The sequence below is a fragment of the Ailuropoda melanoleuca genome, chromosome 7, assembly GCF_002007445.2.
Source record: "Ailuropoda melanoleuca isolate Jingjing chromosome 7, ASM200744v2, whole genome shotgun sequence".
Classification (NCBI taxonomy): domain Eukaryota; kingdom Metazoa; phylum Chordata; class Mammalia; order Carnivora; family Ursidae; genus Ailuropoda; species Ailuropoda melanoleuca.
The window spans coordinates 69945406-69968135 of record NC_048224.1 but is presented as its reverse complement, the minus strand read 5'-3'; the positions used below and the strand labels follow the sequence as shown (position 1 = coordinate 69968135).

General features: G+C 40.7%; 1 protein-coding gene across 1 annotated transcript in view; it reads right to left on the bottom strand.

Moving 5' to 3' along the window:
- Positions 1-22730, bottom strand: part of MTUS2 (microtubule associated scaffold protein 2) — a 640692-nt gene that overhangs the window by 122506 nt on the left and 495456 nt on the right. The window contains exon 11 of the mRNA XM_034665023.1: positions 8394-8605. Coding sequence (XP_034520914.1) covers positions 8394-8605 — 212 coding nt within the window. The remainder of the gene's footprint in view (positions 1-8393; positions 8606-22730) is intronic.

Here is a 22730-nt window from a genome sequence, read left to right as displayed (position 1 = left end):
AAACACACATACCTCTTAAGTTCTTAACACTTTGCATTTCACAGCATTGTGCTTTTTGCTTGGGTGTTGTCAGGGCTGGGGTGGGGAGGGTTTACCACTCGCCCTCTAGAACATCTTGTCCTAGTTAAAGCCTCAACAAGCTCCCCAGTTGGCTCACCACCTTGGTCCTCGGTCCTCTATCTACGCTGCCCTTCCCACCAAGACCCCGATCCTCCTCTGTGCCTTCTCACCTCTTGCCTGGATTATTAGTAATACTAACAGAGCCTCCTAATTTTCCCCCTGGCTGGAATTCTCTTTGTACCATCCATCCCGTATGCTACTAGCATATGGTCTTCCTAGGCTTCAGCTTCACACTTCAGTACTTTGTCCAAACCTCTCAGTGCCTCCCGACTACCCCAAAGAGAGTCTCTTCTCTTTACTTTGCTATTCAAGTCCCCAAACCCTTCTTTCTGCCTCACTCCTGGCTGTCGTCAGTCCCACACTCCAAACTTTAGGCAAAGACTCTCCCCCCGCCACAGAACTGTCCGGTCCCTTCCCGGGGCTATACCCCTTGCAGCACGGGATCCCTCCTGCTCTGCCTGCTGAAATCTTGCTGCTGTTGGATGCCACTTCACAAGCATCTGTCCCTCTCTGCGGGACCCCGGTGACCTTGGCTGGAGGAAGAGCTCCTTCCTGCGGCTCCCTAAGCGTCATAAGACAACCCACACATCGTGATTTGAACAAGTGTATCTCCTCAGGAATTAGAAGTCAGGGTCTGACGGTAGTTTTTAAATGTTCCATTTACCAAATAGGTGTTGCATTAAACAGAACAGCCAGGGCGGCGAGTGAAGTGTCCTTGGAATCAGGCATAATTCAGACTGTACGTGTGTTAAGGAGGAGGTGGGGTGGGAGCCGTGGAGGGAGGTTCTCAGCAGAACTCTCTCCTGGCAACAGGTGCCTCACACAAGTCCATGCTCCCCAATCTTGCCCCAGGTGGAAAGGCACAGAACAATCCACCATGGCATTTGCCCCTTTCAGGAATCAGATGCCAAAAAGAGGCAAGGAGAGGGCTCAGCCTCATTAGGCAGCTTTCTCTCTCCATCTCTCTGTGTTGGCAGGCACTGTCCTGGAGAAGCTGCAGGAGGCAGTGATATCCTTAGTCATTCACTCATGCTTTCAGTATTCCACAGAAGTTTCTTACTTAAAAATGATTTTCCCAAAGAGAAAAATTTATCATATTTTCTAGACTGTGATCGTCACACAGCAGGTACACTTTAAGTGGGCCACCCCGAGGCACAGGCATACTCCATCACCCCAGCAAGGGCTGAGCATGCTTTGGCAGGTAAACTATGGCACTGCCTCACAGAGTTAGAGGGGCTAAATGACATCACACACGCCAGTGCGTGACAGCCACTTCACTCTACTCTTGTCCCCAAAGTTGGACCTTTAGTTATCCCATTTCATCAAAAAACTGAGGTCTAGGTGGAGTACCTGGGTAGCTCAGTCAGTTAAGTGCCTGACTCTTGATTTTGGCACAGGTCATGATCTCAGGGTCATGAGATCAAGCCCCACATAGGGCTCTATGCTCAGTGGGGAGTCTGCTTAAGATTCTCTCTCTCCCTCCGTCCCCCCGCCCCGCTCACGCTCTCTGTTTCTCTCTCAAATAAATAAATAAATCTTAAACAAAACAAAACAACAACTGAGGTTTAGAAAAATTAACAAACTCCTCTCTCACAGGAAAGAGGTTTTGGAGCCGAGGCAAATGTATCTCCCATCTCCCCAGCCAGTATTTCTTCTTTAAAGTTATCATTCCTTTGACTTGCTTTTCCTTAGAGGGGAGTTTACAGTAATTCACTTCTTTTAAAATAAATTTTCCAGTGACACCGAAGCAGAGACTGTGTTATTTATCAGAGGGCGTGGGTCTAGAGAGGTTGAGCGGCATGGCCTTGTGATGTGCCATTTCCACAATGCTCTCCTGCCTCCCCGGCCTGTAGAAAAATGACACTAAATTCTGCATCTCTGCGTATTTCAAAGGCATGCACCTTTACTACAGAACACTTTTAACCCACTGCCAACCAGGGGCTGGGGGAAGCCTGAAGGCTTCCTTTCAAAAGCAGCAAATGAAACTCATCTTTCTTCTCCCTTGGCATCCATCTGTATTCAAAAGAGGTATCATTTAATTTAAAAAGGGAAACTATTTATGACAAAGTCTAAGAGAGAGGAACTGAATGGGGGCAATTTCTACCTTAGTCAAATATCTATTATTTTCTTATTATGACAGTTATATTATTATCAGTGGAGTTAGCTCTTATTGGGGACCAGTACTGGGGATCTTCCATAAAAGCTGAAAAGACTTTGTAATTTTAAGTTTTATTTTCTATCTGTCATGATGCTTTCCATTGTTGACACCCTAAGCCAGAGGTTCTTAATATTTCAAAGAGCTGCTTGGCATAGTTGAGGGATTTCTACTCTCTGATATTGGGAATATTTTGATATTTTGGGGGTTATGCGAAGAATTTCCTTAAGCTAGAGCTATAAAAGTAAAAGCAAACACTCACTGCTGTCCCAGCAAGGTACTGTGGCCACATTTGCTGTTGTGACACAGAACATTCTTCCAGAACAGCGGTCACTGAACGGTCCATTTACTACGTCACTAACATTTCCCACTAGGTTACACACTGAACAGTCATCAGAAGGGTTCGCATTCTCTCTAAGCCCTTAGTTATTCAAGGTAAAATTAAGGGAAGAAAAGATAATCATAGGGCATTATCTATAAAGGAGAGGGACAGAAAACACTATATTTAAATGATCTTTTTTTTTTTAAAGATTTAAGGAACAACAAAGAGCTTACTGTTCTCAATTTTGATTCAGCTCTGAGAGCTCCATTCAATGGAAAAGTCTCTGAAATACAAAATCCTTTGGCTGTTGGATATAATGGCATCTTGACTGCTTTTGGAGCTCTAGGGCAGACATTTATACTGATGAATTCCTGGGTTTTAAAATCTGAATATAACAAATGGCTAAAGCCAGCAAGCATTTATTTTACAAAGAGATTCTACACCTGTCTTCTCTCTTCTCCCCTTTAGCACTCACCCTACTCTGACCAAACAACAAAGCCAAGGGCTCTGGAGCATGAAGATGAATCTGGGTGGTCTTCACTATGAGGGGTTTTCAATCTGTTACAGAGCAATCATTGCATTTTAGAAACATTCCTGAGTGCCTAGGTCTCTATTCATAAATCATTAGGACACCACTTTGCAGACAACAGACTTTGAATGTCCCCTTCCCACATATGATATGCTCTTCCTTCATCTTCACTCATCTAGAATCCCCCTCATGTCCCTCATGGCTCTTCCGAGTCCCCTTCTTAGACCATTCACAGTGGTCTTCCCATTCACAATAATCGGGCTTGCACCTGTGCACATACCCTTTTCTTTATGGCAACAGGTTAAATATTACTTTAAATAGTTTTCTGTTAACATCCTGTCCAAGTGTTAACTTTTTTTTTTTTTAAAGATTTTATTTATTTGACAGAGATAGAGACAGCCAGCGAGAGAGGGAACACAAACGGGGGAGTGGGAGAGGAAGAAGCAGGCTCACAACAGAGGAGCCTGATGTGGGGCTCGATCCCACAACCGGGACTACGCCCTGAGCCGAAGGCAGACGCTTAACCGCTGTGCCACCCAGGTGCCCCCCAAGTGTTAACTTTTTGATAACTGTTTTACGTTTTGCTTTTCCCGATTATGTTCTTTTCTCCTTAATTACATTAAGAGTACCTTGAAGGTTAGAGGGGCAGAGGGAGAGGTAGCACATAATCCTGTGGAAAAACATGGGTGTTGAATATGGACTAACCTGTTTGTATATCTTGGCTCCCATCCCTTTCTAATTATGTGGTCTTTAGCAGGGCTACATAATCTCCCTAGGCTCAGTTTCCTCACCTGTCATATGAGAATAGTGTCTAAGCCTTGCAGGGTTGTTGTGATGGTTACAATAATATAAATGTTACAAATAAATATATATTATATATATGATTATATATTATATCCTATGTATCTTATGTACATATTATGTACATACCATATTATATACGCAATATACTGTATTATACATACATATATATACATATAAAATATATCTAAAGTGTGTAGGACATTGGAGATGGTCAATAAGCAGGAGTGATATTGTTTTTAAGGAGTCCTGCCTTTTACTTTTTTGAATCCTCCATAGAAACTTTCATAGGGTAGAGGCAGCATTGATAAAAATCTACTAATGAAAGTGAGTTGAAAAGTTGAAGTTGAAATATAAAAACTATATTTAAAAATATATACCCTTAACTAACAACAGTAACATAGATCAAGTGAATATAGCAAAATGTTAATAAATATTAAATATAGATGATGGGTGTTTGAATGTTGTTCTTTCTTCTCTTCTGTATTTAAAATGATTGTGTAATATAAGATCAAATAGTAAAAACTATATATATATATATATATATATACACACACATATATATACAGGGGAAAAAGGAGGCTGATGCATTATTAGTTTTTATTAAGCTTATATAGTACACAAACGTTTCATATTCGTTTTCAAGTCTTTTATGCCTAAACTATGTAATAATAAATAAAGAAATTAAAACCCATCATCTACTATCACATTTATAAAGCCAAAGATAAAAATGAAGCAAATCAACATAAAAATACTGAATAAACATAATAAATCTTACTAAAAATAAGATGAAAAACAATACACCCTCGGATGTAACTTGTATAAAACTTGATGGTACACAGCACACCACTTAATACAGGACCGTCGTCTGCATTGTTTCCTGGATTGGCCACCAGGGGGTGCTAAAGAGTAGCATTCCCGGGGAACCAGGCAGCCAGAAAAAATAAGGATCATTCAACTTGACCCTAAGTGCAGAGTCAGAGAGTCAGGCTCATTACTACACCACCCGCAGGTATCTCAGCACAGATTTCAGCAGATCTGTCTGGCCTGTGGTGAGGACCAGGCTGGGGCGGAGCTGCCTGGAACGAGCGCCAAGTGTGAGGCTGATGTTAGCACCTAAATGTGGCATCTTGGAATCCCTGGACACCGGGCTCAGGCTGTGTCACAGCTGACAGTTTTCACAGCTGCTCTGCTAGGAGCTGTAAAGCATGGGGCCAGAATGGGAGATTCTTATCTAGGCTTCTAATTCCTTTTTTCTAGTGACTTCCCATACACTGAGACTTACTTCCAATACATCCTTAATGGTATCAGCACATTCTGGAAAAAAATATATAGCAGCAGCTGAATAGCTAGACTACAAAATTATTTCTATCCTAAAGTACACTCCAGGCCAACTCTTCATGTACATTTATAGCGAAATAAGAGTGGTTTGTACTACGTTTTAGCTTTGTCTCATCTATGTCTTATTCATCTCATTTGAGTAAGATATTTGAGGGCAGGGCTTCGTCAGATTTCCTTGTACTCAAAAAGAAGGTTTTACTCAATAATTGTTTGAAGTAACTTCACTCATTAATTTACGACATTCTTACAATAATTTTGTGAAGCATTATTAACCCTATTTGAAATTAAGGAAACAGAGACTCAAGCATGACTGGTCAGAGGGGACTTGGCTTGTGGAGCCGGAGCAAGGCAAGGATGTTACTCCTTTTGGTGATGTGATGAGGCTCAGAGAGGGAGAGTAACTTGGTCAAGATTTCATATGTAGACGGAGTGGAAGATGGGGCTGACTCCCTGCTGGTCTTGTGCCCTCCCTACCGCGCCATGCTTTGCAGACCAATCTGTTACAGTATAGAAACAATACATGAATCGACTTCCAAGATACATAGTCTAGTCTTCTAACCACAAAAGAAAAGAGATACTGCCTTTTCATGCTGGCCATAGAGGTCACGATCTTCAGAGCTGGCATGATGGGCTCTGGCTACTCCCACACAGAATTATAAAGTACTGGCTTCCCGAGAGAGTGCCCCTGAGCATCTCGGGATCAACAGACCTTGGAAGAGAGGGTTCCACCACTGGAGGTTTCCTGGTTGCTGTGCCTCTATTTTCTTAGGTGCTCCCACCCGTGCCTCCCACCTCCTAGTCCAATCTGGTACAACTGGGCAAACTCTCATATCAACCATCTTAACCACGTAGGACACATGGCAGCCTCTGTGGAAATCACTTATGTTCAATTACAGACTTTTTTTTTAACGTGCCCATTTTTAGTTCTGGGGTTTATCCGGAGAGGGAGTTGAGATCGGAAAGATAGAAAAGCACACATTGCGTGGGAGGTGAAATGCCATGGTCGTTTGGGAGGCCTGTCTGGAGCTGCTGGTTGTGATTTACTGAAAAGAAAATGAAATTCATGCCTGCCATCCGTCTTGCTGCAATGTCATGCCGAGTGCAAGTCGAGAAGTAGGGAGGTCTGAAGGCGATGCCTACAAATCACCTGCTAGACCTTTCTGGTCTCTGATTTAAGAGCCATGTGTATGCTCCAGAGAAACAGAGCTCTTGGTCCATGGGCCAACAAGGACTATTCTGGGGGCACAGAACTACATAACTGTGGGGAACCAACCCTTAATTTCTGCACAGGAACTCCCTTCCCTGCCATAGTGCCATAAATGGGGTCCAAAAGTTCCAACTTGGGAACACAGCACATATTACCAGTATGTTACATCAGTGTCTGTTGCTAGGTCTAGCCGTAGAAACTTTCATCAAGGATCGGTTATGTGCTGAGCACCGGGTGATGTACGGACTAGTTGAATCACTCTACCGTACTCCCTAAACTAATGTAACACTGTGTGTTAACTATAGTGGAATTAAAATTTAAACAAAGGATTTGTTAAAACACTGGGTGATGCATGGGAAGAGTAATCCCAGAAGGGCAGGGTGACAACATCAATGCTATCATTGAACCTCAATGGACAACCCTGTTCTCCTCTCTTAATTAAAGACTTGACAGTCAGTGGAAAATACACATAAGCTGAAAAACAAAAAACACGCCTCTGTTTTTCTAATAAGAAAACTGCTCACTATTTACCACAGCAATCAGGCCTCGTTGGCCCCTCAAAAATGTGTTTGCAATTTTAATTCTTACAGGGGTTGGTGTAGAGTGACTTGAGCTATTCAAGGTTGATACCCATGGTACCAGACCAGAAAGGAAGGTATACAATTTGAAGAGGTCATTCACTGTGAACATTGTGGTTGGGAAAGATGCTGAAAGTATGGCTAAAACTGAGGTCTGTTCTTGTCTTTCATTACACCAACAAATTGGCGACTGGGTCTTTCTGCTGAAAGCTTTACATGAAACAGAAAAGAACAACAACGACAACAAAAAAGGCAGCTCAGGCTTCTGTACTGGGGGCAGGCGGGGCTGTAGGATGTCATAAAAAGCCAGAGTCCTCCGTGCTTTAATGTTCAGGTGATAAACAAAACCAGGGACGTGGTACGACTTAACATTCTTCTGCTTTTCTTCTTTAAAGTAGCCAGACACTTAGCTATTCCATGTTCTGATTTGGAGAGCACTTAGAAAGTATTTTTACTTCCTCCCATTTATAGTTACCAGAAGGTCCATATATGAAACTCAAAATGCCTTATGGATTCTTACCATGCTGATTCATACTGTTTAAGCCTCGAAGGTAAATGTTCATCTTCTCCCCCAAACATGCCTTGGCTATTTCTTGCTGGAACACAAATGCATTCCATCAGACACCAGGCTCCCATTAACCTCTGCTCCATGTTGAGAGGTGGGAAAACTTAGCTACATCACGGCTAATAGCAGGCTTAGTGTGTGGATGGCTCCAGGAGCCTCCGGACAACTTATCTGCTGAGAAGAAACCAACTCTCTGCATTTTCAGAGAAACCAAGGGAGGAGAGAGGATGCCATCCACACCATACTGCTCTGTGAACACTGTGAGCATGGCCCCGAGTCCTCGGCCATGATGCCTCCAGACCTGGCACGTTCCATTTCCTAACAAAAGCCAAAGTGGAACAGCACTGTGGCCCTGCCTCCCTTTTATCTGAAATGTGCAGAAATTTTAGAATTTGGCCATTTCATCCCTAAAACGCAAACAATCTCACGTTCCATTCTTTTCAAAGATCTCACCTTCAAAACTTCTTTTATAAGTTCTTGTTTCCTTTTTTACATAACTTTCCCTTTTGAAATCAAGGTTACTAAAGCATTCTCCCCAGACTAATTTCTCTCACACATAAGTATAATCTTGGCTCCCGGGACGTTAGATGCTGCTGCTGGAGATTTTTTATGACCTTCTGAAAATCAAATCAATCTCTAACCCAAAACCCAAGCTAAGACACACTAAGACACACACACACACACACACACACACACACACACACACACCCCTGTCACCATCACCACCCACCTCTCCAGCAAAAAGCCCCTCAACATTCACCAAACGTGGCCTCACCTTTCTGGAGAAATACTGAGTGGACACGGCGAATGCCTGGAAGCCACACATGGCCCTCCGCAGCTCCCCCTGCACGAGGCCCAGCTGCCTGGCCTGCTGCTGGCACCTCTCCTTCAGCCGCTGTACCAGCTGCCGCTCAGCCTCGCGCGTCTGCAGGTCTGGCTTGGGGGAAAACCCATTTCGGGGCGCTGCAGTCCTCTGTTTGGGGTATCCTGTAGAGAAAAAACAGCCGCTAGTGAAAAAGCATTCGTCCCAAAAGTGACAACAGCTCTTGGGTATAGAAGGATTTCATTCAGAGCGAGTGGCCGAGAAGGTTGGTCATTGTGGGTACTGACAAGAAAAAACAGACAGGGACTTAAAATGTTTTCTCTGTTCATGTGGCTCTCAGGGCAGAGTTTCATGCTTAGAAAAAGAATATCAGACAAAACTGTCAGCTTCCTTCCAGCTCCCTGCATGTCTACTAGGTCTGCTTAGAGAGACTGATGCAGGTTCTTGTTTTTTTGGGTTTTTTTCCTTCAAGGGGATTACTCTGTGAAAATGTCTAACGGGAAATAAATCAGCCAATCCAGGTTGAAGTTAGAATTAGAACCTAGCAACCTTTGAATTGGGCATCCCGGAGTAATGCCTACACATCCCCCTTCTCTCCCTTCCTGGGGTTGCTTTGCAGACCCTCTCTTTGATAATCAGGGTCAAGTCATACCTCTCATGACCTCTGCTCCAGGGATTTCTGGCTTTAAATTCCTACGGCATCAATGTCCTCCAAAATAATCTCCCCACATGATTGCTCATGCCACCTCCAGAGCTAAAGGTCCAGCCCAAGCCACCATAGCCTCCACCTTCTAATGGGAAGCCCTGCTTCTTCTCAGCTTTCACTGCACAACAGCCAGAATGATCTTTATGAATATAAAACAGCTCTTGACCTGCGTGGACCCCTCCCTGCAGTTGTGCTCCATTTTGGTAGAAACAAAGTGTTCATTCCTTCCCATAACCCACAGGCCCTCTGAGGTCCAGCTCCTGCCGGGCAAACAGTGGGTGTGTGGAGGACACAGAGGAAGGAACCAGAAACTCCACCTGGGGCTGGGGACAGGGTGGGGGAGGCTTTAAGGAGAAGACTATTAGGTGGAGGCTTGGGGGGTAAAGGCAAAGCCCCCGGGGAAGAGCTCACAGGTAAGCAGCGTATCACGGTCAAAGACCCAGGGGTGAGCGAGCGTTTCTCTCAGAACCCGTGCTTCCGGTGTGAGGCGCAGACCCAGCCTGGTACCCACAGAAAAACCTCGGTGGTAGACTGTGGGCCTCTATTCCCCAAGATCATTCCTTCCTTTGCTCAAGTAGAGAATGTGACATGGACACGGAGCACGTGATCATAAACAAACTTCAATATTTCAGAAGTTCTTTGGTCTCTCCTGCCCCCCTCCAAAATATCAGGGAGTAACAGAAAACCGATCAGAAAATGGTCTCTTCGGTATCCAATCCACTGACACCCAGCAGGGTAGCAGGCGTACTCTCCTGAATACCCAAGTGGCCTCATCTTTTAAGGGGAAAAATGGTTAACTGATCTAAATACTTCTGACTGTTAATTTAACGGCAACCGTGCTAATTTTAATTAAATCTTCCTCTTCTTAAGAAATCATCAGAGATTGCAAACAGCAACCTCACGTATGACAAATCTTCAACTATTACGGCTTAATGAAGTAGTAGAATGTGAAATTAGTGCTTTTTTAGAACGGTCTTTACATCACTGGAATACATAATAACCCAGAAAATTCACTCGCACATCTCAGGCAAATCAATCTTAGTATGTGCTCAATCCCAGTATTCTCAATACTGGTAACAAAAGAGAAATAATTATCAGCAAAATGTGGGAGAGTTTACTGCTGCCTACATTAAACTCTAAGACACAGCCCAAGACCCAAGGTAGATTTTTTTTTTCATGATTACTGTTCTCCATTTAATTGGTGTGGCTGGTGATTTTATAAAACACTCCAGTGTTTTAATTAATGTGTTGAGATACCAGGTGCCCTACACCATTATATATATAATAGAAGGCACTTCTTTTAGAAATCTAAATGAAATAATAAAAGATATTTCTAGCTCAGTGAGTTATAGCTAACTGCAATCTATGGCATATAGCATCATGTCTGAATTTGTGCATATTGTAAGCACTCATGTTGTGTGGTTTTGGTTGTCAGATTTTTACCCTGTTGTTATTATCATTATTACTACTATTATTTTCATCATTATCATCAGTTTTAGGTTAGCAATGATACTTCCTGGTAAATGGACAACATAAAAAAAGGATTTGGTGAAATCCTATTCTTGGTGTTCACTTTGATACCAACGTTATTATGAAATTGCTTTAATTCACACACTCAAAATTCAGTGTTCTGAACACCAGTACACTCAGTCCAAATTCTACTCACGAGGCCACCAAGCTGATGTTCTGAGCCCAGACAGAGGTTCCCCTGAGAGCATCAGCTTTTGGTATCCACACACGTGTCTAAGATTTGCTCCTTTCTGACACCTTATGAAACCAATCTTTGTTAGGGACGGCTAGCCAGCTACACATGTGGCCTCCAACCACTGTCACAGCACAGACTGACTCAGGCCCCAATGTTAAGACTTACTGGAAGGAAAACCAGAGACACAAGGTTGGTTGTGGAGTTATATAGTGCTTTAGCTGAAAAGGGTTCTGCCATTTTCTCAACAGATCAGCTAGATAGAACTCTGCCTAGGGCCAAATCATTTTACTGTCAGCAGCATATTTGGGGGCCTCACCCAAACCAGTATTCTTTCTTGTGCTGTCAATGTTTGTTAAGTACCTCTCTAGCTAACTCCCTGAAGTATTGTTCTGTCACTAACTCTCCCGTCCACCCCCATGTCACACCATTCCCAGGACGGTACTCGAGGACAGCTGCACGGGCTCATCTACCCTCTTGGAGACAGAGAGCTTTGCGGAAAAAAAAAAGTCTGACACACAGCCAGCTTCACCTGTTTCACTAAAAATTAAGGAGAATTTCTACTGTCTTCTCCTAAGAGCCAGAACAAAATGGAGCTAAAATGCCAATCGGCTTAGGAAGTAAGGCATTAAGGGAACATGATGGAAAACTTGCAGAGGCCAGTGATCACACGGAGCTCGTGGAGCATGTGTTTGGCACTGGGATGAGACGTACTGACGGTGACTGACTTCCGGCCTCCTACACCTCTGTTTCTCTGGAAGAGCCAGAGAAATGCTTTAAATGAGGGGCTGCCATGTCGCCTGAGGACACTTCCAGGTGCTGGAAGGTTTTGTTATCATCTCCTTCCCTGTTCCTTGTGGTATTTATACTAGTTCTGGGGCAGTTGAAGGTTCAAAGCCGGCAGGCATGCCACTGACCTCTCTCCACAGTCAGACAGCCTACTTCATGCGTTTGGTCTCTTTCCCAAAAATTGGTCTCCTACAATAGCCTTCTGATTTCCACTCAGTTGAACGAGGAAGCCGATTTAACGAATAAAGGCTTTCCAAATAAGGCTTATTGATGGTTTTGGAGTCTTTAAATGAAGTGAAAAAGAATAGAAATAACCAGTTGTGTACTGACTGCCCCTTGTAAACTTCCCAACTATTAATGAGGCTTATCCCTTCAGCAACTCTTCGATAGGAAATATATGAACAGAAACACCTAGACCAGTGTCTTGCCATGACCTACGGATGACAGCTGACTTCATATGCACACTCTCTGTCATGTGTTTTGTGCGGAAGCAAAATCCTTGACAGCTTTTATTGAGCAACCACTCTGTGAATGATCTGTGTGAGCTCCAGTGAGGAGTGCACAGGAATGAGGCCCCGTCCTTGACCTGAGGCCATCCATGGTCAGAGAGAGCCCAGCCGGGTCTGTATTTCACATTTCTTACTCCTTGCCCAGGGCTCTTCCCACTTCAGCACACTGTTGGCCCACTCTGCAGCATCTCTGACAGATCTCACAGTGTTGGGGCATACTCTAAGTCCAGGACATCCTCCCATTATCTCAATCTCGCCCCAATTCCAGCTCTTCCTCAGTCATCCTACTGGCTGCATAAGTCTAATTAGGGGCAGATAGAATCTGTGATGATCCCAGGGACAACTGGCAGCTCAGAGGAAAAAGCCAGTAACCTTGTATTCTCATAAAGGTGAATGCAAGCTGTTTGCGTGCAAAGGCAGAGCACTGGGGAGAACGCAGCCCTTGGACATGGAAAGAGAATATTAAAAATTCATCTGCAGCCACCCGCTCACTATCTAGAGGATTCTAATGGATGGAAAAGCGTGGTTTAATCTTAAAGCTTGAAGCTTAACTGACATGATAAACAAACAGGGCAGCATTGGAATCTGCCTATTTACAACATTTGAGAAGGCCCATGACCTTAACCCTTGTAAATAAGAATCATAGGACACAGCTTAGCTAGATGGCCTTCTGGTTTAAGGAAAAGCCCTTCAGGAGTTTGGCCAACAACCCAGCAGAAAGGAAGTCTGATTCTTGCAGACTGGCACCAGCAGAAGCCCCTAGGTAACACAGGTGCCCAGTTCTTCATGGTCTTGGACAGGCTTTATTTGTCTTAAACAGATCTAAATTTATTCCAGAAAATTTTGCCAAGTAGCACACTACTTCCCTACTTAGTCCTGGCACTTGTTTGCCTGACGTTGGCTAGTGGTGGGGAAGGTGTGCAGCAAGTGGCATGAGGGTAAGAAATTTCCTTCCAGCCAGTCCTGACCATGGGTGAAGGCAGGAATGACTAAACTGGGTATGAACCTGCTACGCTCTAGAAAGGAGAGATTTATATTTCCCATTCCAGGGAAAGAGTAGATTCTTTTCTATATTGGTTTATAAACGAACAAAAAACCCCAGGAGTTATAACCCAAAGTCAGGAAATTTCTTCTTATTATTATTTATAGGAAGTACAGGTATCAAGGTTAATCTGGACTTTTCTCCAAGGGTGAAAAATCATGGTTTCATAGTATTATAACAATTGCTCAAATTTTTATATTAAAAAAAAGAACTGTGTTCGGCCAAGAGGGAGTGAGAAAGATCAGACTTATCCTCTGATCTGAAAATAACCCAAAAAATAACCCAGTCAAAATATATAAGACAATGGTTTTCAAGGTATCAACATTAGGCAGTGAAGCATAGGGATCCCTGAGCTGGAAAGCAAAGGAGATGATCAGCCAATTTCCTGAGTGACTTTCCAGGCTGTGGCATGGGCTGGGACCTGGTGGTTTCCCCAAGTTGAGAAAATGGAGCTGAGGGCTCAGGGAGCTCAGCGCTCAGAGGGTACAAGGCAAATTAGCAGGAGAACATCCCTTCAGAGAGAGAGCACTCCAGACACGTGCAGAGGGTCCCCTCGAGTTTTTGGACAAGTGCATGGGTGGAGAGTATCCAAGGCCAGGGAAAAATATTCCACGAAGGACTACAGGGAATAATTCCTGTGAGCTCACAAAGGTTCAGAGTTTGTTCCTGTTCTCATCAGCCAGAGTGGAAAAGCTCATAATTCATGGGGCAATGGGTAGAATACCCAGAAGGGTCTTGACTTGGTAATATGGTAAAATTAGCTCTGGACTGATCCTTAGTTGGGACCTGCCTAACAAAGCTGACAAGAAAGACCCAAAATAACCAAACTCTTTCCAAGTAACATAGTTTTATTTAAGAGCAAAGCTTAAGAATATTCATAGGAATAAAAAAAATCCACTAGCCAACAAGGAAAAATTTAGAATGTCTGGCATCTAAAAGAATTCTCAGGCATGCAAAGAAGCGGGGATATATAACCCATAATAAGGAGAGATGCAATCAATTGAAGCCCATAAGAAATGACACAGATGATTAACAGTTATTTGTAACTACACTCCTTATGTTCATGAAGCTACTAGAATGACTGAATATGTCAAGTAGAAACAAAGCAGATTAAAAAAAAGCCTAAATAAATATTCTAGAGATTGAAAACTCAAATGTCTAAGGTGAAAAATACAAAGAATGGGATCAAGAGTAGATTTAGACATGACTTAAGACTGTAACATGAATGTTCAAAGCAGCATTACTCATAGTAGCCCAAAACTGGACACAACCCAAATGTCCATCAATTGGTGAATGTAAACCATATGTGATATACCCATGTAATGGAATATAATTCAGCCAAAACCAGGAATAAAATACTGATTCATGCTTTGACATGAACGAACCTCAAAAACATTACACAACACCAAAGAAACTAATAAAAAAAAGCCACATACTGCATGATTCCATGTATATGAAATATCCAGAATAAACACATCCATAAAACAGAAAGTAGAGTAGTGGTTGTCAGGGGTTCTATGAGCTGAAAGTGGTCCCTAACTGATAGCCAGCAAGTAAACAGACACTCAATCCTACAACTACAATGAACTGGTTCTACCAATAACCTGAATGCATTTGAAAAAATTTCCAGAGCCTCCAGTCAAAAACTTAGCACAGCTGACATCATGATTTCAGCCTTGTAATACTTTAAGCAGAGAACCCACTTATGCCTACAGAACTGTGGATGTCTAACCTACAGAGCTGTGACCGGTAGAACAAACAAATAGGTGTTATTATTTTCAAAAGAAAAAGGAAAGGAAAATTAGCAAACGCACCATAAGAGACACTATCCAAAATGAAATACACAGAGAAAAATGACTAAAAGAAATAAACAGTGTCGGAGTGCCTGGGTAGCTCAGTCAGTTAAGTGTCTGCCTTCAGTTCGGATCATGATCTAGGGCCCTGAGATCGAGTTCCGTGTTGGGTTCCCTGCTCAGCAGGGAGTCTGCTTCTCTCCCTCTCTCTCTCCCCCCTCCCCCTGGCTCATGCTCTCTCTATCTCTCTCTCTCTCTCAAGTAAATAAGTAAGTAAATAAATAAATAAATAAAATCTTAAAAAAAAAAAAGAAATTAACAGTGTTATGTTTGGAAGGAGCTGTGGTCAACTTCAAGTGGCCTAAAGTACGTATAATTGGAGTCACTGAAGAGGAAGGCTTAGGCCTGAACATTTCTGAAGAAATGATGGGCAGCAATTTTCAAATTTTATGAAAACTGTATATCCACAGATCTAAGAATCACAGCAAACCTTAAGCACAAAACCACACACACACACACACACACACAGAGGATACCAAAGTATAGTGTAATCACATTGCTCAAAACCCGTGATAAAGAGAATAGCTTTAAAACAGCCAGAGTAGAAAAACTATTGTGTATTATGTACAGAGACACAAAGATAGCAGTCTGTTTTCAATGGAAACCATTCAAACCAAAAGACAGCAGAACAACATCTTTAAATACTTCAGAGGAAGAAAAGGCCAACTTGAATTCTGAATAAAGTAACAGTATTTATGAGAAATGAAGGCACACTAACACAGAAAGATTCCACCACCAGAAAACCTCCACCACCAAGAGTCAAATAAAATCCTTCAGTAGAAGAAAAATGATACCAGATGGAAAGCTGGGTCTGCATAAAGGGAAAAAAGCACTAGAAATGAGGACTAAGTGAGTAAACCTAAAAGACCTTTTTTCTTTTCTTTTGAATTTCCCTAGATGCAAATTTATTACATAAAACAAATCTTCCTTAAATGAACAAATAAAACAAATGAGTAATATAAACTTAATATGTATATTAATCTCTGTTTCCCTTTGAGATACTTTTGTTCTGTTTTTTGTTGTTCTGTTTTTATATTTAAAATTTGTGGTTGAAATCTGCAATTTGTGGTTATTCTTTTGTGAGTAAACTTTATTTAGCTATATCTAATTTCATTTTTTATTTTTTCCAGATATTCTGATATTTTTGATTTGCTTTTAACTTGACCCAAGTGTTGCTTAACAAATTTTTAAAACCAGTTTTTTGTGGGGTTTTTTTTGCTGGAGTACTTGTTTTTTTTTTTAATATTTTAGCTATTAATTTCTAGTGTACATGGTTAAATAATCTCTACTATTTCTGTTTATGGTAAATATTAAGTCTTTTCTAGCTTGATAACTAGCTATTTTTTTCTTTTTTTAAAAAATAGCAATGGTTTATTAAAGTTATTAGTTAACTCAGGCACAATTTTTTGTACTTTTGAAATTTAGTTATGACTCTTTATTTTATTTAAATTCAAGTTAGTTAACATACAGTGTATTATTAATTTCAGAGGTAGAATTTAGTCATTCATTAGTTGCTTATCACATCCAGTGCTCATTACATCAAGTGCCCTCCTTAATGCCTATCACCAATTACCCCATCCACCCATCCCCCTCCCCTCTAGAAACCCTCAATTTGTTCCCTATAGTTAAGAGTCTCTGAGGAGCTTGGGTGGCTTGTCAGTTAAGCTTTGGCTCAGGTCATGATCTCGGATCCTGGGATGGAACCCTGCGTTGGGGTCCCCACCGAGTGGGGAGTCTGCTAGTCCCCCTCCCTCTCTCTCTGCCCCTCCCCCTCCTCATGCTCTCTCTCATATAAATAAATAAAATCTTTTTTTTAAACAACTTCTTATGGTTTGCCTCCCTCTCTGTTTTTATTTTATTTTTCCTTCCCTTCCCCTTTATTCATCTGTTTTGTTTCTTAAATTCTGCACGAGTGAAATCATGCAGTATTTTTCTTTCTCTGACTTATTTTGCTTAGCATAATACATTCTAGTTCCACCCACATCATTGAAAATGGCAAAATTTCATTCTTTTCGATGGCAAAATTTCATTCTTTTCGATGGCTAATATTCCATTGTATATATATATATATATATATATATATATATATATACATACATATGTATACACACACACACACACACACACACACACACACACCACATTTTCTTTATCCATTCATCCACCAATGAACATCTGGGCTCTTTCTGCATTTTGGCTACTGGGGATATTGCTGCTATAAACATTGGGGTGCATGTGCCTCTTCGAATCACCATTTTTGTATCCTTTGGATAAATACCTAGTAGTGCAGTTGCTGGGTCATAGGGTAGCTCTATTTTTAACTTTGTGAGGGAACTCTGTACTGTTTTCTGGAATAGCTGCACCAGTCCGCATTCCAACTAACAGTGTAAGAAGGTTCCCCTTTCTCTGCATCCTCATCAACATCTGTTGTTTCCTGAGTTGTTCATTTTAGCCATTCTGACCAGTGTGAGGTGATAGCTCGTTGTGGTTTTGATTTGTATTTCCCTGCTAATGAGTGATACTGAGCATTTTTTCATGTGTCTGTTGGTCATTTGTATGTCTTCTTTGGAGAAATGTCTGTTCGTGTCTTCTTCCTCTTTCTTGACTGAATTTTTTGTTTTTTGGGTGTTGAGTTTGATGAGTTCTTTATAGATTTTGGATATTAGCCCTTTGTCTGATATGTTATTTGCAAATATCTTCTCCCATTCAATAGGTTGCCTTTTAGTTTTGTTGATTGTTTCCTTTGCTGCACAGAAGCTTTTCATCTTGATGAAGTCCCAACAATTAATTTCTGCTTTTGTTTCCCTTGCCTCTGAAGACATGTCTAGTAAGAAGTTGCTGTGGCCGAGGTCAAAGAGGTTGCTGCCTGTTTTCTCCTCTATGATTTTGATGGATTCCTGTTTCACATTTAGGTCTTTCATCCATTTTGAATTTATTTTTGTGTACGGTGTAAGAAAGTGGTCCAGTTTCATTCTTCTGCATGTCGCTGTCCAATTTTCCCAACACCATTTGTTGAAGAGACTGTCTTTTTTCCATTGGATATTCTTTCCTGCTTTTTTGAAGATTAGTTGACCATATAATTAAGGGTCCATTTCTGGGTTCTCTATTCTGTTCCACTGATCTATGCATCTGTTTTTGTGTCAGTACCATACTGTCTTGATGATTACAGCTTTGTAATGCAGCTTGAAGTCCGGAATTACAATGCCTCCAGTTCTGGTTTTCTTTTTCTTTTTTTCTTTTCTTTTCTTTTTTAAAAAAGATTTTATTTATTTATTTGACAGTGAGAGAGAGAGCACAACAGGCAGAGGAAGAGGGAGAAGCAGGCTCGCCAAGCAGGGAGCCTGATGTGGGGCTCAATCCCATCCTGGCATCATGACCTGAGCCAAAGGCAGACACTTAAGGACTAAGCCACCCAGGCACCCCTGATTTTCTTTTTCAACACTACTTTGGCTATTCGGGGTCTTTTCTGATTACATACAAATTTTAGGATTGTTTGTTCTAGTTCTGTGAAAAATGCTGGTGTTATTTTGATAGGGATTGCATTGAATGTGTAGACTTCTTTGGGTAGTATAGACATTTTAACAATATTTATTCTTCCAATCCATGAGCATGGAATATTTTCCATTTCTTTGTGTCCTCCTCAATTCCTTTCATAAGTGTTCTGTAGTTTTCAGAGTAAAGATCTTTTACCTCTTTGGTTAGGCTTATTCCTAGGTATCTTATGGCTTTTGGTACAATTGTAAATGGGATCGATTCCTTGACTTCTCCTTCTGCTGCTTTATTGGTGTATAGAAATGCAACAGACTTCTGTGCATTGGTTTTATATCCCACGACTTTGCTGAATTCTTGTACCAGTTCTAGCATTTTTTTTGGTGGAGTTTTTCAGGTTTTCTACATAGAGTATCATATCATTTGTGAAGAGTGAAAGTTCAACTTCTTCTTTGCTGATTTGGATGTCTTTTATTTCTTTTTGCCATCTGACGGCTGAGGCTAGGACTTCCAGTACTATATTGAACAACAATGGTAAGAGTGCACATCCCTGTTGTGTTCCCAACAAGCTCTCAGTTTTTCCCCACTGAGGAGAATCTTAGCTGTGGGTCTTTCATATATGGTCCTCATTATGTTGAGGTGTGTTCCCTCTACCTTCAATTTGTTGAGGGTTTTTATAATGTTGAGGATGCTGTATTTTGTCAAATGCTTTTTCTGCATCTATTGAGAGGATCATATGGTTCTTACCTTTCTTTTATTAATGTAGTGTTTCATGTTGATTGATTTGTGGATGTTGAACCACCCCTGCATCCCAGGAAAAAAATCCCACTTGATCATGATGAAAAATCTTTTTTAGTGTACTGTTGGATCTGATTAGCTAGTATCTTGTTGAGCATTTTTGCAATCATGTTCATCAGGGACACTGGTAAAAGACCTTTTTCTTATTTAAATCTTTTTGAAAGAAAATAGCATTGATAATCCACAATGTAGTATAAGTTTATGGTACATGTGGAAGGAAAGTGTTTGATAACAGCACAAATGCCAGAAGGAGAGAGTTAGTTAGAGGATTCTTACAGTTAACCCTTGAACCACACGGGGTTTAGGGGCAAAAATCCTACATGCAATCGAAAATCCACATATAACTTTTGACTCCCCCAAAACTTAACTACTAACAGCCTACTGTTGACTGGAAGCTTTTCTGATAACATAGTCAACTGATTAACACATATTTTGTGTGTTATATGTATTAGATACTGAATTCTTACAATAAAGTAAGCTAGAGGAAAAAAGTGTAATTAAGAAAATCATAAGAAAGAGAAAATACGTTTACAGTACCGTACTGTATTTACTGAAAAAAAAATCCACGTAGAAGGAAACCCACTCAGTTCAAGCCTGTGTTGTTCAAGGGTCAACTGTACTATAATCAACGTGATATAATATCACTTCAAGCCAGAATGTGAAAAGTTAAAGAGAAGAACTATGAACCCTAAAGCAACCACTAAAATAACCCAATAAAATACAGATAGCTAATACATCAATACAGCTAAGGGAACAAATGGAATCATAACAAATATTCGGTTAATATAAAAGAAGGTAGTAAAATAGGGAAAAAAGAAAAAATAACATGTGGAGTTGGACAGAAAATAATAGGAAGATGGTAGACTTCATCCCAATCAAATCAATAACATGATATGTACATCAAAGGCAGAGCTTTCAGATTGGAGAAAAATGCAAGAGTCAATTACATGCTGCCTATAAGAAACCAACCTAAATTAAAGAAACAAACAGATGACAAGGAGAAGTATGGAAGGAGGTATGCCATGCTGAACTAATGGAAAACTGGAGTGCACAACTAATACTGAATAAAGTAGATTTCAGGGAAAAGAATATTACTAGGAATAAAGAGGGTCATTTCCTAATGATAAAGTGGGCAATTCATCAAAATGATAAACAATCCTAAATAGTTGTGTACCTAATAGCAGAGCTTCAGAACACAGGAAGCAGATAATGATAGAACCGAAAGGAGAAACAGACAAGTCCACAATTACACTCTGAGATTTCAACAGCTTTCTTTCCATTATGAATAGAACCTGTAGACAGAAAATCAGTAAGGATATAGAATACTTGAACTATTCCATCAGCTAACTTGACCCATGGCATTTGTAGAAGGCTTCACACAGATACAGCAGAATAGACATTTTTCTTAAGTATGCATGAATCATTTACCAAGACAGACCTTGTTGTGACTCATAAAACATGTCTCAATAAATTTAAAAGGATTCAAGTCATCCAAAGTATGTTCTTTAACCACAATGGAATTAAACTAGAAATAAAATCAGAAAGGTCTCTGCAAAGTCCCAGATATCTGCAAACACAATTTGAAATAATCATGAGTAAAGAAGAAATCATAAAAGGAAATTTGAAAACAGTCTGAAATCAATGAAGATGAAACCCAGAATATCAAAATTATAACTAAAGCAGTGAATAAAGGGAAATTTATTGTACTAAACACACACATTAGAAAAGAAGAAAGATTTCAAGCGAATGATATCGGCTAGTTAAATCCAGTATAAGCAGAGTAAAAGAAATCATAAAGATCAGAGTAGAAATGAGTTGCATGTTACTCTGCAAAAAAAAAAAAAAGAAAGAAAGAAAGAAATTCAAGCCACACCTCACACTGTGTACAAAAATTAACTGAAATGGATCACAGACTTAAATATAAAGCTAAAACTTTGAATCTTTCAGAAATGTAGAAGAAAATTTTGTGATCTAGGGTGATACAAAGATTTTTCAGATAACATCAAAAACAGGGTCTATAAAAGAAAAAAATGTGAATTGGACTTTAGGAAAGTTAAGAATGTGTACTCTTCGAAAGCACTGCTAGGAGAATGCAAAACAAGCCACAGATTGTGGGGCGAGATTGCAAATCACATAGCTGAAAAAAACTGTATCCAAAACACATAAAAACTCTCAAAATTCAATAAAATGGGGAAAAATGCCCAATTAAAAATGGCAAAGTATTTGAATAGATGTATTTTTTTAAGAGAGCAGGGGGGGAGGGGCTAAGGGAGAGGGACAGAAAAAATCCTAGGCAGGATCCACACCCAGCACGGAGCCCGATGCAGGGCTCGATCTCCGAACCCTGAGATCATGACCTGAGCTGAAATCAAGTCGGACGCTTAACCGACTGAAACACCCAGGAGCCCCTTGAATAGATATTTTGTCAAAGAACATATACAGATGTCAAGTAAACATAAAAAGCTGTTCAACATCATAACATCATTAGTTATTAGGAAAATGCAAGTTAAAAGGAGATACACTTCATACCTATTGCCATGTCTTTAATTAAAAAAAAAAGACCGGCCATACCAAGTACTGGCAAAAATGTGGAGAAACTAGATCTCTCACACACTACTGCTGGGAATATAAAATGGTACAACCACCTTGGAAAACAGTTTGGAAAACCTTTTAACATTTTTAAAAGGTTAAATGAATAACTCCCATATGACTCAGGCATTCCACTCCTAGATATTTACCAAGAGAAGCGAAAGCAGGCATCCGTACCAAGACTGTGCAAACATGCAGAGCAGCTTTATTTACAATAGCCAAATCCTTGGGGTAGAAGCCCAGGGCGTTGATGGGTCAGTGGGTAAACTACGGTATCTGCACACTGAAATTTTAGGGACGGACTACTCCAAGTAATCACGCTGAGTAAAAGAAGCCAGAGAAAAGTAGAGTACATACTATATGATTCCATTTACAGAAAATTTTAGAAAATGTAAACTAATCTATAGAGATAGAATGGGGGCATTGGGGGAGGGGAGGGTGCAGAGGGGTAGGAGGGTAGGATTACATAGGGGCACCAGGATACTTTCCGGGAGGACAGATACATTTACTATCTGGATGGTGGTGATGGTCTCTCATGTGTGTATGTGTCAAAATGTATCAAATTCTATCCTTTACAAATGTGTGGTTTCATATTTATTAATTACACCATTAGAAAGTTGCTTCAAAACCATGACACTGCAAATTTCCTCTTGTTTAGTATTTATTTTGTATAAATACTTCCTTTCATGTTCAACCTTTCAATATTCTTATATTTTAGGTGTATACCTTGTAAGCAGTCTAAAGCTAGATTTCACAGCATATAACATGCATTTAATAATAAATACTTTTTGACTGTTCAGTAAGTGAATCCA